At 32.4% G+C, this 14,795-nt stretch overlaps 2 protein-coding genes across 2 annotated transcripts; one reads left to right on the top strand and one right to left on the bottom strand.

Moving 5' to 3' along the window:
• Window positions 1-12,337: 12,337 nt before the first annotated feature.
• On the bottom strand, window positions 12,338-12,841 carry LOC135954313 (cuticle protein 38-like). Its single transcript, XM_065504430.1, has 2 exons — window positions 12,742-12,841; window positions 12,338-12,672 (listed from the first exon to the last, which is right to left on the bottom strand). The coding sequence occupies exons 1-2, from the start codon at window positions 12,751-12,753 to the stop codon at window positions 12,382-12,384; spliced, it is 303 nt and encodes a 100-aa protein (XP_065360502.1). The 5' UTR covers window positions 12,754-12,841; the 3' UTR covers window positions 12,338-12,381.
• A 476-nt stretch (window positions 12,842-13,317) lies between these two features.
• On the top strand, window positions 13,318-13,802 carry LOC135954310 (cuticle protein 38-like). Its single transcript, XM_065504427.1, has 2 exons — window positions 13,318-13,342; window positions 13,414-13,802. Exons 1-2 carry the CDS (start codon window positions 13,331-13,333, stop codon window positions 13,744-13,746), a joined length of 345 nt encoding a protein of 114 aa, XP_065360499.1. The 5' UTR covers window positions 13,318-13,330; the 3' UTR covers window positions 13,747-13,802.
• The last annotated feature ends 993 nt before the right edge of the window (window positions 13,803-14,795 follow it).

The raw sequence follows: 14,795 nt of genomic DNA, 5'->3' as shown, positions 1-14,795 counted from the left end.
TTATGCAATACCTGTTAAAAACTATTTAAAATCAAGTGTTTGGGAAGTTTTGCCTCACGCGTTTTATAGTCCAGAGCATGCTACTATTTGTTTCGATCGATGCAGAAGGGTCTCTCTGCGATTCGCTTCCCTTTGGAGCATAGTATCCGATGTTGGCTGGATTCATTATTGGCCTCAAAATATGATATGTGCTAATGGCTCGGAATTCATATGTTGCCAGAAAGATAGGAAAAGGTCATAAAAACTAAAAATTTTAAGAAAAAAATCCAGCATTAAGAATAACATTTGCCTAAAAACCTGAAATTTCATGATTTTTTGATTCAAATTGATTAAAAATACTGTTTGAGCAGTTATAAATATCTTGATTATGCGACAGTCCTGATAAAATGTTGCAAAAAATAGTTCTAAATACTCTGAAATTATACTTTAAAGTATGGCGAAAATCCGTCAACATTTTCCCTTGTAAATCGGTCATTGGTATACAAGATTCTTACGCGGGAAAAATTTTCCGGGAATTCCAGGGAATAGTTTTTTGGTTATTTTCCGAAAATGTTTGTCGGGAATTTCTTCTAAAAGTTACAATTTTCTGATTCGTTTCGATAGACAAATTTGTTGCTAATTGAATCATTATTCTATTATATCCATAGATTTTTTCGGTTCTAGCAACAGATAGTCAGTTGATTTACACTTATTAAAACCAGTGTTTAAAAAACTAGACTACAAGTAGCAGTAGCAACGAAAAAACACAAGTAGTCTAGTTAAAAAATTAATAAAAACTCGGAGTCAATAATTACTACTACTACTGCTACCTTCACATTTTGGTAGCAGTAGTTGTAGTAGTACTAATAAAAGAAAGAAATTTAAAAGTATCAGAGTAATTTATTTTCTATTGCTACCTTAAAAAAGAAAAAGTTTTGATGTAGCAGTCATTAGTTTTTTATTAATTCAGCTACTTTTAAAATTTAGTAGTAATAGAAGTAGCAGTTGAGGTAGTAGAAGAAGTAGCAGTTAAGTAGCAGTTGAAGTAGCAGCTAAGTAGCAGTTGAGGTAGCAATAAAATAAGTCAAAAATAAAAATCTTCAGCCAAAAAAGTATATTATGTGTTGTTGTTGTGAATGTATATTTGTGTATGTTGGTCGTGTTGTAAACAAAAGTTCGGCTTTTTTGTTATACACACAGAAAACACGATCTTTCTGTTAGCAACACGAATATCTGAGACGAATAAAATCGAATAATTCTTTCAAACTCTCTCAAAACAAAAACAACACACAGTGTTTAATTCTGTCAATTTTGGTGTTATGACTGAAGATTTTCTTTTTTGACTACTTTTATTGCTACCTTAACTGCTGCATCAACTGCTACTTTACTGCTACCTTAAAAATTAAAACTCGATATAGAGCAGTAGCAATGATTTGTATTTTTATGCTACTACTCCATTTACAATTCATGTTTTATTACTACTGCTCTGTTAAGAGTTTTATATTTTGAAGGTAGCAGTAGTTTTAAAAAACAAGAAAACTAAAAAAGACAAATGCTACTGCTACCGCTACATACACTTTTTTGAAGCAGTAGTTGTAGCAACAGTTAAAAATTTTTTAGTTATCGTAGCTTTTTAAACACTGTGGCAATACTGATAAAATGAGACTATTAAATTAGAAACCCTTATAAAGGCTGGACCAACATTGTACAACCAAATATAGTTATTTTATACTTATTTTAAAGCCCTGGTACAATTACAAGTCAATTTATTCTAAAAAAAATTTCTGGTTTTTGGTTTAATTTAGTGTTAAAAAACTCCAGGGAATTCCCGGGAATGAAACGATTTTTTAATTTCCTCATGGGAAAGAAAAAAGTCCGGGAAATTAGGAACCCTAATTGTACCCTTTCAGCTTAAATTATTGTATTTTTTTTTAGCGAATCAATAATAATAACATATTGAATTTATATTGTAAATCATGTTTACAAACTATAGAATTAATTAATTTTACTCCCTGAAAAATAAACTTCTGTGTTTACTTATGTAAAATATCACTGCAATTTAAGGGATGTTTCACTTAATTAATTTTTGAACAAGTTTCCAAAAGAAACCATACAGGAAGTTAAGATGTTTTGATTAGAATGAAACAAACTTTCTATTTAAACTTTAATCAATAAACTTTACATTTCCGTTATTATTGTTTTTATTTTTTCAAAAACCATAAAAACTTTTGCAAATGTATTATTTAACATTTTCATATGTACTCGCAAGGCTTACAACAGCTTTTGACCGAGCCAAATAAGTGTAATAAAAATATATATTTTTTTATTTTTGGTTTTGAGTCAGGTGAAGTTTTTTAATTATCATGTTTGATGTTACGGTTCGTTTTTTTGTTGTTTGGTTTATATAATCAAAGTTTAAGTTATGAAATTAAAAATACCCCTAGTACATATACAGAGAGTATTCAAGAAAACCCAGCAAAAAAATATAGATTAAGAAGAAATTTTGGCATTACACTGCAACTAAATCTACCAATGAATTAGTAATTTAAGGCCTAGAAATAAGTTCTGCATAAACAGATCTATTATTTGGGAAAATAGCTGCAAAAGTCATTATTCTTGTGTTAGTAGTTTTAAGAACTTGTACCCAATAATTTGCAATTTATCACTACTTTTCAGTTGAGTATGACAAGAGGCTGTATTGGAATTAATAAAGTAAGCTAAAATTATATCAATTGCTTACAAATTCATTAAAATTTACTGCTGGGTGTAAGTACATATGTATGAATATGTAGCTGCAGATGTTTTCATAGAATCAACTACATATTTACATAGTTACTTACCTCTACATGCTAAAGTTTACTTTCTATTTTTCATTTAAACTTCATCTGTCTATAAAATATTTGAGTTTTTTTTTATATTTTTTAAATCCTGTTTGTTTCCTTCATAGAGAATAGACATAGAGCGGAAACTCTCCTGTCAATAACCTAACTCAGTTGTCAAAAACCTAAGTGGTGCGAATGTATTAGTAAAAAAAACTATGTGAAAACAAAAACAACACTCGTATGTGTAACATTTTTGAGTAATTTTTTTGTTTGAGTTTTTTTCGAGTTTTCGCTCTACGTTCTCTATGGTTTCCTTTTGATTTGCAGAAATTCTAAAGAATGTATGTTAGAGTTTCCATGATAGTGTGTCTATAATTCGTTTTGGATTGCATTGAAATTGCAATTTTTCACAAAAATACCCAACTTTGTTGAAACCTGAAGGCATTTTTTAAATGAGAGTATATTTTTTTTAACTATTAAGCATTTTTAATATTATGGCAGCAAACTTTTTGATGTGAATATTAATAAAATGTTAATAACTATTTAAATAAGTAAGAGTGTTATATTGGGTTGTGCCGAAACTTGCGCACCCACTATCGATAATTGATAATAAAATATTTTTCTGATATAGGGGTTATATGGGGGGTAGGGTCAATTATGAACCGATCCTCACAATAGTTGGGAGAAAGATTTAGGTTTATATTAAACTAACGTATGCCCAATTTCATCACGATAGGAATTATTATAAGACAATTATGAATGTTCAAGTCATTTTCTGAGGGGGACCTGGTATGGGGTCTATAGTTTAATTTCAGTGTACATAGAACTAATTTTTGTAAAATTTTATCAGGATTGCAGCATAATAAACATATTTATGACGGCTCAAACAGTATTACGTGGGGATATTTGTAAGGGGCTAGGTGAAATCATGGACTGATATTGCTGATTTTCAATATCAAACAAACCTTATCAACAGAGAGTATTTGTGGATTCGTTTCGTTTGGACCCTATCGTTTTTTTTAACAGAAAGGCGAACAGACGGACGGACATAGCTTTTGGGCGTATGACTTAATAATGCAGGATTTACAATAGATGGCGTATCTTTTAGATGCGGTTTTTGTTTTTAATAACTTATATGTCATTTTGAAGAGTACATGTCTCTCATTTATTCTCACTTAGTTGTTGAACAACTTTTTTTTTTTGTTTTGAAAATGTCGAAGTTTGTGCCAACAGGGCGTCATATGCGGGAAGTTTTACTTTACTTCTTTAGTTTGAAAAAAAAGCCGTTGAAGACCACCAATTGCTCACAAAACGTGCGAGAGATAGTTTGTGCGGTTTCGAAGTAGTGATTATGACATGTAAGTCAAAGATCGACCATGCCAGCCAAACAAATTTGAACACCTAAAATTGAAGGCAATTCTCCATGAAGATTGTTGTAAAACTCAACAAGAGCTTGTAAAATCATTGGGAGCTACTCATGCAGCAATTTCAAAACGTTTGTGAGCAGCAGGATTCGTCCAAAAGCAGGGAAATTGGATACCATGGAAGCGAGAATTTGCCGATATACGCCCAGAATATGCGGAAACCAAAATATTCCATTATGACAAGCGTTGCAACTCTAAGCCACATGTTGCATTAACTGTAAAAAAGTATTTAGAATGAAGTGGTGGGAAATTATGCCTTACCCGCTTTATAGTCATAGACTGTGTTCCATCCGACTACTATTTGTTTAGATCGATGCAGAACGCTCTCTCGGGGATACGCTTCACTTTGCAACAGAGTATCCGATATTGGATTGATTCGTTCTTGGCCTCAAAAATCTGGCTCGGAATGCATATGTTGCCAGAAAGATGGGAAAACCTTACAATGGCCAATACTTTGAATAAATTTATGTTGTACAAATTTGAAAAATCCCGCATGTTTAAGTCATAAATATAATATAAAACTAGTAAGAAAGTATAGTCAGTCGGGCAAGCTATACATTGCGGAGCTTATACCCTACACTAGTTTTCTCTTACTATTTCAATAATTTAATTTTGAAGGAATCTTTGAATTTATATTTTTTATCGGCAAAAAATTTTAATTTTTTTTTATGAAAGATTAAGGCCCTAATTTTGTAAATCACGTCACAAAGTGATATTTATACACTGAGGGAAAAATGACGTTGCAAAATCCACAACGGTTGGTGTCATTTTGGCACCATAGGGTGTCACTTTTTTTCGACACCGTACGTTTACAATTTGTAAACAAATGGGTACGAATCGACAACGCAATGTTGTTAAATTAATCGCCGACGCATCTCAACGTGAGTTGCTGTCAAGTTATTGTCAAAGTATTGCGGCGAAACTTTTTGCTCTGCTTTGTTTTTATAAGTGAGTTTTAAATTTTATTTACATTAAAAAAGTGGAAATATTTAAAAATGAAAATATGTATAAAAAAAAGTGTAATTGTGTTTAATAGTGAATTTGTGATGATGCAGATGAAGATCCAGACAGTGCAAGAAAAGAGAAGATCACCGAATCCACTGACGACATACAACTCCAAAAATTCCTGGAAACAATAAACATACAGTTTTTGTACATTTAAAAGGAAAGTAGAGCTATATATAATTATCAGCAATGTAGAATACAATAAGTATTTGTTTTATTTTTTAGAATGATGACCTGTGGATGCAGTGCCACAATTAGGGATGCTATTTGAAATTTCACATACAGGAACTCCGACAATTGCCACCAATGTTTTGCCACATTTAAACATGAAATTTATATGTATTTTATATTTAAGTATTTATTCGTATTGCATTTAAAAATAAATGTAAAACATAAAGGAATTATTATTTATTTCAATTACCAAATCGTACACGAACGGTATCAAATCCACAACATATGGTTTCAAATTGACAACGGTCTGGTGTCAAATCGTACACGAACGGTGTCAAATCGACAACGGATGGTGTCAATTCGGCAACTGAATGGTGTCTTATTTTCGTTGTCAAATTGACACCGTTCGTGTACAATTTGTGCACATACGGGGTTGATACACTATTGACACCGAATGGTGTCAAATCGTACACGGATGTGTTCATTTTTTCTCTGGGTGTATGGAAAGCAAAAACAAAATTTCAAAAATTTAAAAAATTTGTTTTTGTTTTATATACAAATTCTTAACAGAACAAACGCACGAAAATTCAAGCGTTGATTTGCCTTTCATAATTTGAAAATTTTATATATAAAACAAAACAAATTTTTAAAATTTTTGAAATTTTGTTTTTGCTTTCCATATAAATATCACTTTGTTACGTGATTTACAAAATTAGGGCCTTAATCTTTCCATTCAAAATTTTTTTTCTACAGAAAAAGGCAATATTTTGACGAAAATATGAAAAATCTTAAAAAAATATTTAACAAAAATGTATATATATAAAACAAGTAAGAAAGTATAGTCAGTCAAGCCCTCCTATATAATACCTACACTAAGTATATACATAAAAACTGTTTTTGAAATATATAAGAATTGGTCCATGATTTAATTTAGCTTTCCAACAATGTCTTTACGGAATAGGTCTACTTATTTACTTATTTAATATTGTGTATATTGTGCGTGAATTTCGAAATTATACAGAATCTGTAAGCAACAAAAAAGTGGTGCTAGTTTTCAAAATTGTAAATGCATGTGATTTTTGCTAGAAACTACTATTGTAATTTCAAGCTACAACATTTTTTTATTGATGCTTATGTTAAAATAATTTAAAATTTATGTTTAAGTAGTAAATGTTTCCCGCAAATATGAAAAGGAAAACAAAGTTTAAAAATAATTCTACAAAAAAAGAACACTTTCAAACAATAATAGCGCAAGTAAATATTTAGTTATATATAAATAGGTCAATGTTAAAATTCTCCACAATATTTGCAAACAAATTTAGTAAAGTAAATTTTTGCTTTTTTAAAAAAAAAATACATTCGAGGAAGGTAAGTAAGCAAGTGACATACTAAACTAAACAAACCAATAAAATGACTTGTTGAAATGCGACGACATTCAATCAATAATGCAGGCAGTGTTACACAAAATTTTATTGTTAATAATAAATAGATTATAAAATTTATAATACTCATTTGTATAATGGTTTTTGTTTTTCAATTTTAGTGTTTAAAAATATTTAAATAAAATAATAATTGAGATAAATTTCTGTTCAATTCTTCCATTTGAGAACCTCTGACCTGACAACTGCATAAAGCTTGTCGTCATTTTGTGGCCACTCACACAATTAATATGCAGTGTGCATTTTTTGTGTAAATACATCGACTGTCAATAAATAATAACAAATTTGTTTTATAAACAAAGAGCACTTTGCATAAGTTGACCGAATTTTTATTTGCACTCTAATAACTTAATATTACAAAAAGCTGTTGCTATTTGTTTTTATTAAAAATTTTAACTAAAAATTAAAAAAAATACATTAATTTTTGCAAGAGTTTTGATATCAACAAATAACATTTTTCATATTTTTAAACTTTTTAGTTAAACGGAATTTGCAAATTAATAAATGTCTTGTATTTTTACGATTTTATATAATTTTGTATACCCAGCATAAATAAAGATGGTGGGGTATATTGATTTTGTCATTCCGTTTGTAACATATCCAAATATTGGTCGTATAACCAAAAAGCATTTATAACCTGGGTCCCCATAAGATTCCAAGACGATCTATTTATTTCCGTCCATCTGTCTGTTGAAAACTCGATAGCGCCCAAATGATATATTGCACAAATACTCTCTGATAAGGTTTGCTTGGTATTAAAAATCGGCAATATCGGTTCATGATTTCACTTAGCCCCCATACAAATGACCCCCCTGAATGCTGTTTGAGCAGTCGTAAATATGTTAATTATGCGGCAATCCTGGTAAAATTTTGCACAAATAAGTTCTAAGTACTGTGAAATTAGACCCCATACAAGGGGGACCTTGTGTGGGGTTTATGAATGACAAGTCTATGAATGACTTGAACATTCATAATTGACTTATAATAATTCATATCGTAATGAAATTGGGCATTCGCTTTGTGAGGATCGGTCAATAATTGAACCGACCCCCCCATATAACCCAATTTAATTGATATCAATAAAACAAGTAAGAAAGTATGGTCGGTCAAGCCCGACCATATAATACCCTACACTAAGTAAAAGAGCAAAAACATTTTTCTTTTAAAAATTCAATAATTTATATTTTTGAGTGATTTTCGGAAGTGGGCCTAACATGGGAGCTATGACCAATTATGGACCGATCACCATGAAATTAGGTTGTGTGATTTATGTCTATATTAAAGTTAACTATGTTGAATTTTGTGTGTTTACCAACATTTTTAAGCGATTTATGCACGTTAAAGTGATTTTCGGAAGCGAGTCTATATGGGAGCTATGACTAATTATGGACCGATCTTAACAAAATTTGGTGACATGAATTTTGAATATATAAAACTTATTTGGAGCGCAATTTGTGGAGATACATATATAAATTAAATATTTATGACCGATAAAGTCCAATTTCGGAAGGACATTTGTATGGGGGCTAGGTGAAATAATGGACTGATTTCAGCCAGTTTCAATAGGCATGGTCCCTGGGCCGCAAAAATAATATGTACCAAATTTGATCGAAATATCTTCAAAATTGCGACCTGTACTCTGTGCACAAGGATTACATGGAAAGCCAACCAACCAACTAACCAACCAACTAACCAGCCAACCAGCCAGACGGACATCGTTTAATCGACTCAGAAAGTGATTCTAAGTCGATCGGTATACTTTAAGCTGGTGTTAGACTAATATTTTTGGGCGTTACAAACATCTGCACAAACGCATAATACCCTCCCCACTATGGTGGTGTAGGGTATAAAAAGGCGCGTTTGAAAATAATCTCTTCACTTATTATTTCGAAAACATAAGACCAATATTAAATGCAAGGTATTTAAAAGAGTAATACAAAAAAAATTGCAGTAAAAATATTATGTTATCAAAAAATAGCTTACAATTTAGGATGTTTAAAAAATATTTGCCTGTATCCACCAGATTAGTTGCGAGTAACGGAGGATTAAAGGCCAAAACTAGATATTGATGATGGGTATAACACTCTTACTTGTTTTCTATCAAATCGTTATTTCTGATTGTAAATCCTAAACTCACTGACGAACATTGTGTTTGATTATTGGTTACTTTGGTTTCGTATTTTAGACTTGGGCAGATAAAGATTTAGATCTTCATAAGGTTGAATAAGGGCTTTGAAAACCGTATTTCAACCAAGACCTCAGATGGTAGCCTAAAATCTAAAATCAATCAATATTCTTTAAATTTCCTATTAGAAAGTCAAAATTCTCAAAAATCTTAGAATTTGTTTAAAATTTAAAAATATCTTTTTAACATTCCTGAAAACCAAAAAAAAAAAAAAAAAAAAAAAAAAACAATCGATAGATGTATTTGGCCTTTGGATAACGTTTTATTTTTATAACGTCCATCAGTACGTGTAACTGCACACAACAAGTAACACCAGAAGTTTTAATAACCAACTTACAGTAACTTACTTTTACATGCCAATCACGTCTTTAATTTTATTATTATAATTTTTAGTTTATTTCTTTTTCATCCATTTAACTAACCACAACTACTTACTATCTTTAGGTTGTATTTATTTTACGCGATGTATTAATTAACCATGACCTTGTGTACATTTACTAAAGTACGAATAGTAAAATTAAACGTAATTTTAACCAAAAATAATAATAAAAATGCAAAGAAATAACATCGATTGAATGCATGAGTAAGTGAGGGAAAAAATCAATGCTGGATTTTTTAAAATTCTAGACAAGTTGATTTTTTTTACGGTCATTCATACCGGTGTAGGCAGGCGTACGATCTAATAATATGTTTGGTGGATAAGCAGCCTAAAATGTAACTGTTAGATGAATCATAGTAGTAATAGGTATTTCATTTGTTTTGTTAATTATTATTCGAGGTTTTTCTTTTAATGCTGTTATTATTCTGCATAAAGAAGTTGCATGACATTTGAAATTTCCCATTTTCACCCCCTGTTGTAATGCTTCTAAAATAAATGAGGTATATGATCTGGTATTTTCTGTATTGAAATCAGGCTAAAGTTCTCAATGCGTCTTTCAGATAAAGCTGAAATATTGGCAATCTGAGAGGTATGTAAATGTCTACACAGAGAAAACGGATTCGTGATAGCAACCGAATTTGTTTCCAATCGAATGCTTCTACCTTTGTGACCGAATTTTACAGTTGTGGCACCACAATTTTAGAGGGGGTACCAAAAGTTTGGTTGCTTCCACCGTAATTCTTCTTTATCTACTGACTTTCTGTTGATAGAACCGATCAATGCAATGTGCAACCGAATCATTCGATTGGCAACAAATTCTGTTTTCGAATCTGTTTTCTCTATGTACGTATTATAACAGTAGATAGTACGAGCACTGATATGTTTTTCAAATGTCAGTTATTTTCTGACTCTTAAATCTTATACCACGTCTACTTTACTTTAGTCAGACAGTGTAAGGAAGAGTTGACCTCAGTGAGAAATGCATCGAAAATTTTGAAAAGTTTTGCTTTTCTTGAATTGGAAAAAAAATTCCGCTCAAACACCGATTGCTTACGATTTCAACTTGCGAGAGATGGTTTGTGCGGTTCAGAAGTGCTGATTTTGACACAGAACCAAAGATCGCCCAAGCCAACCAAAAAAGTTTAAAGCAATTTGATCCAATGTTATGGAGAGTATGGTTAACTATCATCTTCTGAAATATTTAGAGTCCAACAATTTACACAGCGACCGGCAATATGGCTTTCGTAGAGGACGCTCTTTCCTATCGGAAAAATTGTATCGTTCCGTTTTAGCGACAGTAAAGTGGTGTCTCTAGATATTTCTAAGGCGTTTGATAAAGTATGGCTTGTTGCAGTTTTAGCAAAACTTATTGTTTTTGGTGTCGGTATTAACTATTCTCGATTTATATCCAGCTTTCACAAAGATCGCATTATACGAATTGTTATAGATGGGATCTCATATGATCCAAGATAAATTCAGGCGTACCACAAGGCTCTGTTATTTCTCCTACTCTTTTTCTTATTTTTCTAAATGACCTTCTACGTCAAACTTTCAACCCTATATATTCTTTTGCAGCTGACATTTGCCGTTTATATTCATTAAGTTACAGACCAAGCCTGTCGGAGATTGGGGCAAAACATGAATGATTCCCTTAATCGCGATCTTCTGAGAATCTCTGAATGGGGTCGTGAGAATAGGGTCGCTTTCAACGCTCGCAAGACTCAGTGTTGCATGTTGACACATAAACGAATGACAGACCTTGTCGCTTCATCTGTAGTTGATGTTCTGGGCATGAGAACACAATGTGATGTCCATTTTTCAAGTGTCGAAAGAAGCATTCAAGTATCTCGGACTTCTGAAACAGACCAAGCCTGTCGGAGATTGGGGCAATGAGGTAAAACATGAATGTTTCCCATAATCGGGACCTTCTGACAATCGTCGCTTTCAACGCTCGCAGGAGTCACTGTTGCACGTTGACACATAAACGAACGACATACCATAATGATTCATCTGTATGATGGTCTGGGCATGAGAATGCAATGTGATGTCCGCTGGTCATTTCAAGTGTCTAAAGAAGCATTCAAGTGTCTTGGATTTCTGAGCCAGTGAAGGTATTACTTCACTCCATCTGATCTCCTCTCTACTTACACCACCTATGTATATCCCACCGAAAATGGAATACAACTCCCATGTATGGGCCGGTGCTTCAAAGTATATTTTGGAACTTTTCGACCGCGTACAGGAGAGGCCGAAGGTGATTATTGGTGACAGTAGGGTATCCAACTCCATTGATTCGCTGGAGCACCGTCGCAATGTTGGATGCTTTTCACTTTTCTATCGGTACTCCAATCGAATGTATTATGATGAAATTGGGGAACTTGTTCCTGATACCCGCAAATTTTGGCGTAATACACGTTTCTCATCAAGAACACATCCCTTTGTGGTCGATTGGCCAGTGGACCATACAACATACTACAGGGAAAATTCGATATTTAGACGTACTGTACGTATTTGGAACAAACTTCCAACTGAAGTGTTTCCTGTTCAATGTAGGAAAATACAATTCGAATTTCAACAAACACTACTCCCTTTTTCTTCCCTCCCATAACCTATTTTTCTAGTTTCAACACAATACTTTGCACGAGTTGGGGTTATCACCTGAGTGCTGGTCCAAGAAAAAAATCATTGGTAGAAACTCAAGCAGCAATTTCAAAACGTTTGCGAGCAGCAGGATTCATCCAAATGCAGGAAAATTGTCAACCATATGAATTGAAGCCGAGAGACCTTGAAAGACGATTTTTCCGAAATGTCCTAAAACGACTGTCCTAAACGACTTCATCACGACTATAGACCTCATCAACACTATAATTCCCTGTTCAAAACCCAATTGTGTAAACGTCTAGTAAAAAAAATAAATGATAAACCGAGAAATGTTTTCAGTTTTCGTTCAGTCTTTATTCAAATCCAATTCTCCGATCTATTTCTTCAAGAAAAGAGGAGTAGCATAAGCGGCAGGGGCGGCATGTACTACTGGAGCGGCAGCATAAGTGGCGGGGAAGGCAGCAGAGTGAGCAATGTGATGGGCATTGTAGGTGGAGGCATAAGGAGCAACATAGGAAGCATGACCAACAACAGCGGGAGCAGCAGCATAAGTCAAAGGAGCAGAGTAGGCCAAAGGAGAAGTGTAGGCAGCGGTGTAAGCCAAAGGAGCTACCAAACCGGGTTTAGCGGCGGCAATAGCCAACAAAGCGAAGAAGCAGACAGCGATCTAAAAAAGAAATAATGTTTTGTTAGCACTTATTTTTTTGTTTTAATGCAAATAGAAAATAGAACTTACGAATTTGAACATTTTGAATTGCTTGGGTTTGTTTGTGATAATTCGTTGAAAAACGGAATTGAATACAATTTTTTTCAAAGACCTATAGGTTTAAATACTATTGTAGTTTCAAAGATATTTTGGAACACACACATAAATTAGTACGTGTATTAAGAGCACAAGTCTGAAATCCCCAAAACTTTAAAAATTATAAATTCAAAACATGCTGATGTTTAAACAGTTAAGTATGTTAGACGTTATTTAATGCATGTTTTATTTATTAAAAAAAACAGAAAACAATTGTTTATTAGAGCATTGTACTTCCAAAAAAATACCCAAAATGTATAAAGTGTTTAATTTATTTATTTACATATTTGTTTACATTTATAATTGAATATTTAGTTTTGAAGGTGTTAAATTATTTTAGGCTTTAATTTAAAATCAACCCTGACCTTGCTTTAATTTTTAAAAAAAACTTTAAATTTAACGGTTAACCTGTTTAATATGCATTTTGTGTTGTTATGATTGATTTGTACAAAGTATAAAAGCCCGTGTTCAATCATCAATGGTTATCAAATTTTATTTGTCCACTCAACTAAACTTTAACAAAATGTTCAAATTCGTAAGTAGAAATTTTTTAATTTAAAGATTTATAAATAAAGTTCTTAAAAATATTTTTGTTTCTTAATTTAGATCGCTGTTTGCTTCTTCGCTGTTTTGGCTTTGGCCACTGCTAAACCCGGTGTTGTAGCTCCTTTGGCTTATACGTCGCCTTTGGCTTACTCTGCTCCTTTGACTTATGCCGCTGCTCCCGCTGTTGTTGGTCATGATTCCTACGTTGCTCCTTATGCCTCCACCTACAATGCCCATCACATCGCTCACTCTGCTGCCTTCCCTGCCACTTATGCTGCTGCCCCAGTTGTTCACGCCGCTCCTGCTGCTTATGCCGCTGCTCCCTTTGTAGGTGCTTCTTATGCTGCTCATTATGCCACCCCCTTCGCTGCTCCTCTTTTGTTGAAGAAGTAGATCAGAGAATTGAATTTGAATTGAAATAAATGATTTAACTACGAAAGACTGAAAAATATGTGTTTAAAATTTTATTTTTGTTGCATCAAGATTTTATCCAATTATTTATTAAAGAGTTTTTTTTAGTGAAAAAAATCTGAACTATCAACAAAACTTTGTAAAGCCTTAGAAAGTTAAATCCGTGTTATTTCGAACCGATTAAGATTTTTGAATAAAAATATGGTTGATCACAAAATAATGTCTTTTTTCCAATTGAGTATGGGCGATCTGACTAAAAAAATTGATTTTTGAGGGCTTTCACTTAAATATTAGATTATTATGGTATTATTCGTGATCACTATTTATCGTATTTGAAGGGAAATATTGAAAAAAAGTTGTTTAATACAAATAACGTTCGTTTTTCATTTAGAAGCATTTTAACAATATTATCAATCGAAAAAGTTGATTTTAAAAGACAAATGTGGATGATTTTTACTTGATTTTTCATTTAGACGTATTTTAACTAAGTTATGTATGCAGAGAAAAAACATGGTTGTGGTAAACATAATCTAGGTGCAACATATTATGATACGATTTATGATTGTAGTCAAAAGTTATTATCATCATTATTAATATCATTAAATATCATATTATGATCAAATTTGGTCTTAATATCATTGTTATAATGTTTTGAAGTAATCATATTGTGACTTAAAGCAATCATAATATGATCCATAGTAACCATATTATGATATTATAAAAAATGTTATTCGATAGATCAATACATGGCATTAACATTTGAAAATGATTTCGGCCATATGGCCACTCCTGCTGTTCTTGAATTCCAATTATGGGTTACTTTCATGAACAATGTTGGTCTGCAAGGCGTCAATTGTTGCTGGTTTATCAGCCTAACCCAGTGACTTCTCGTGGCCCCACACGAAATAATCGAGAGGTGCCAAATCACACGACTTTGGAGGCCAATTGACAGTTCCATTTCTCGAAATCAAGTTATCCCCATATTTTGATTTCAATAAATCGATGGTTGCGGTCGCATTATGATAAGTAGC

Source organism: Calliphora vicina, chromosome 3 (assembly GCF_958450345.1).
Source record: "Calliphora vicina chromosome 3, idCalVici1.1, whole genome shotgun sequence".
Classification (NCBI taxonomy): domain Eukaryota; kingdom Metazoa; phylum Arthropoda; class Insecta; order Diptera; family Calliphoridae; genus Calliphora; species Calliphora vicina.
The sequence above is the reverse complement of the archived record's forward strand: the minus strand, read 5'-3'. Positions and strand labels throughout refer to the sequence as shown.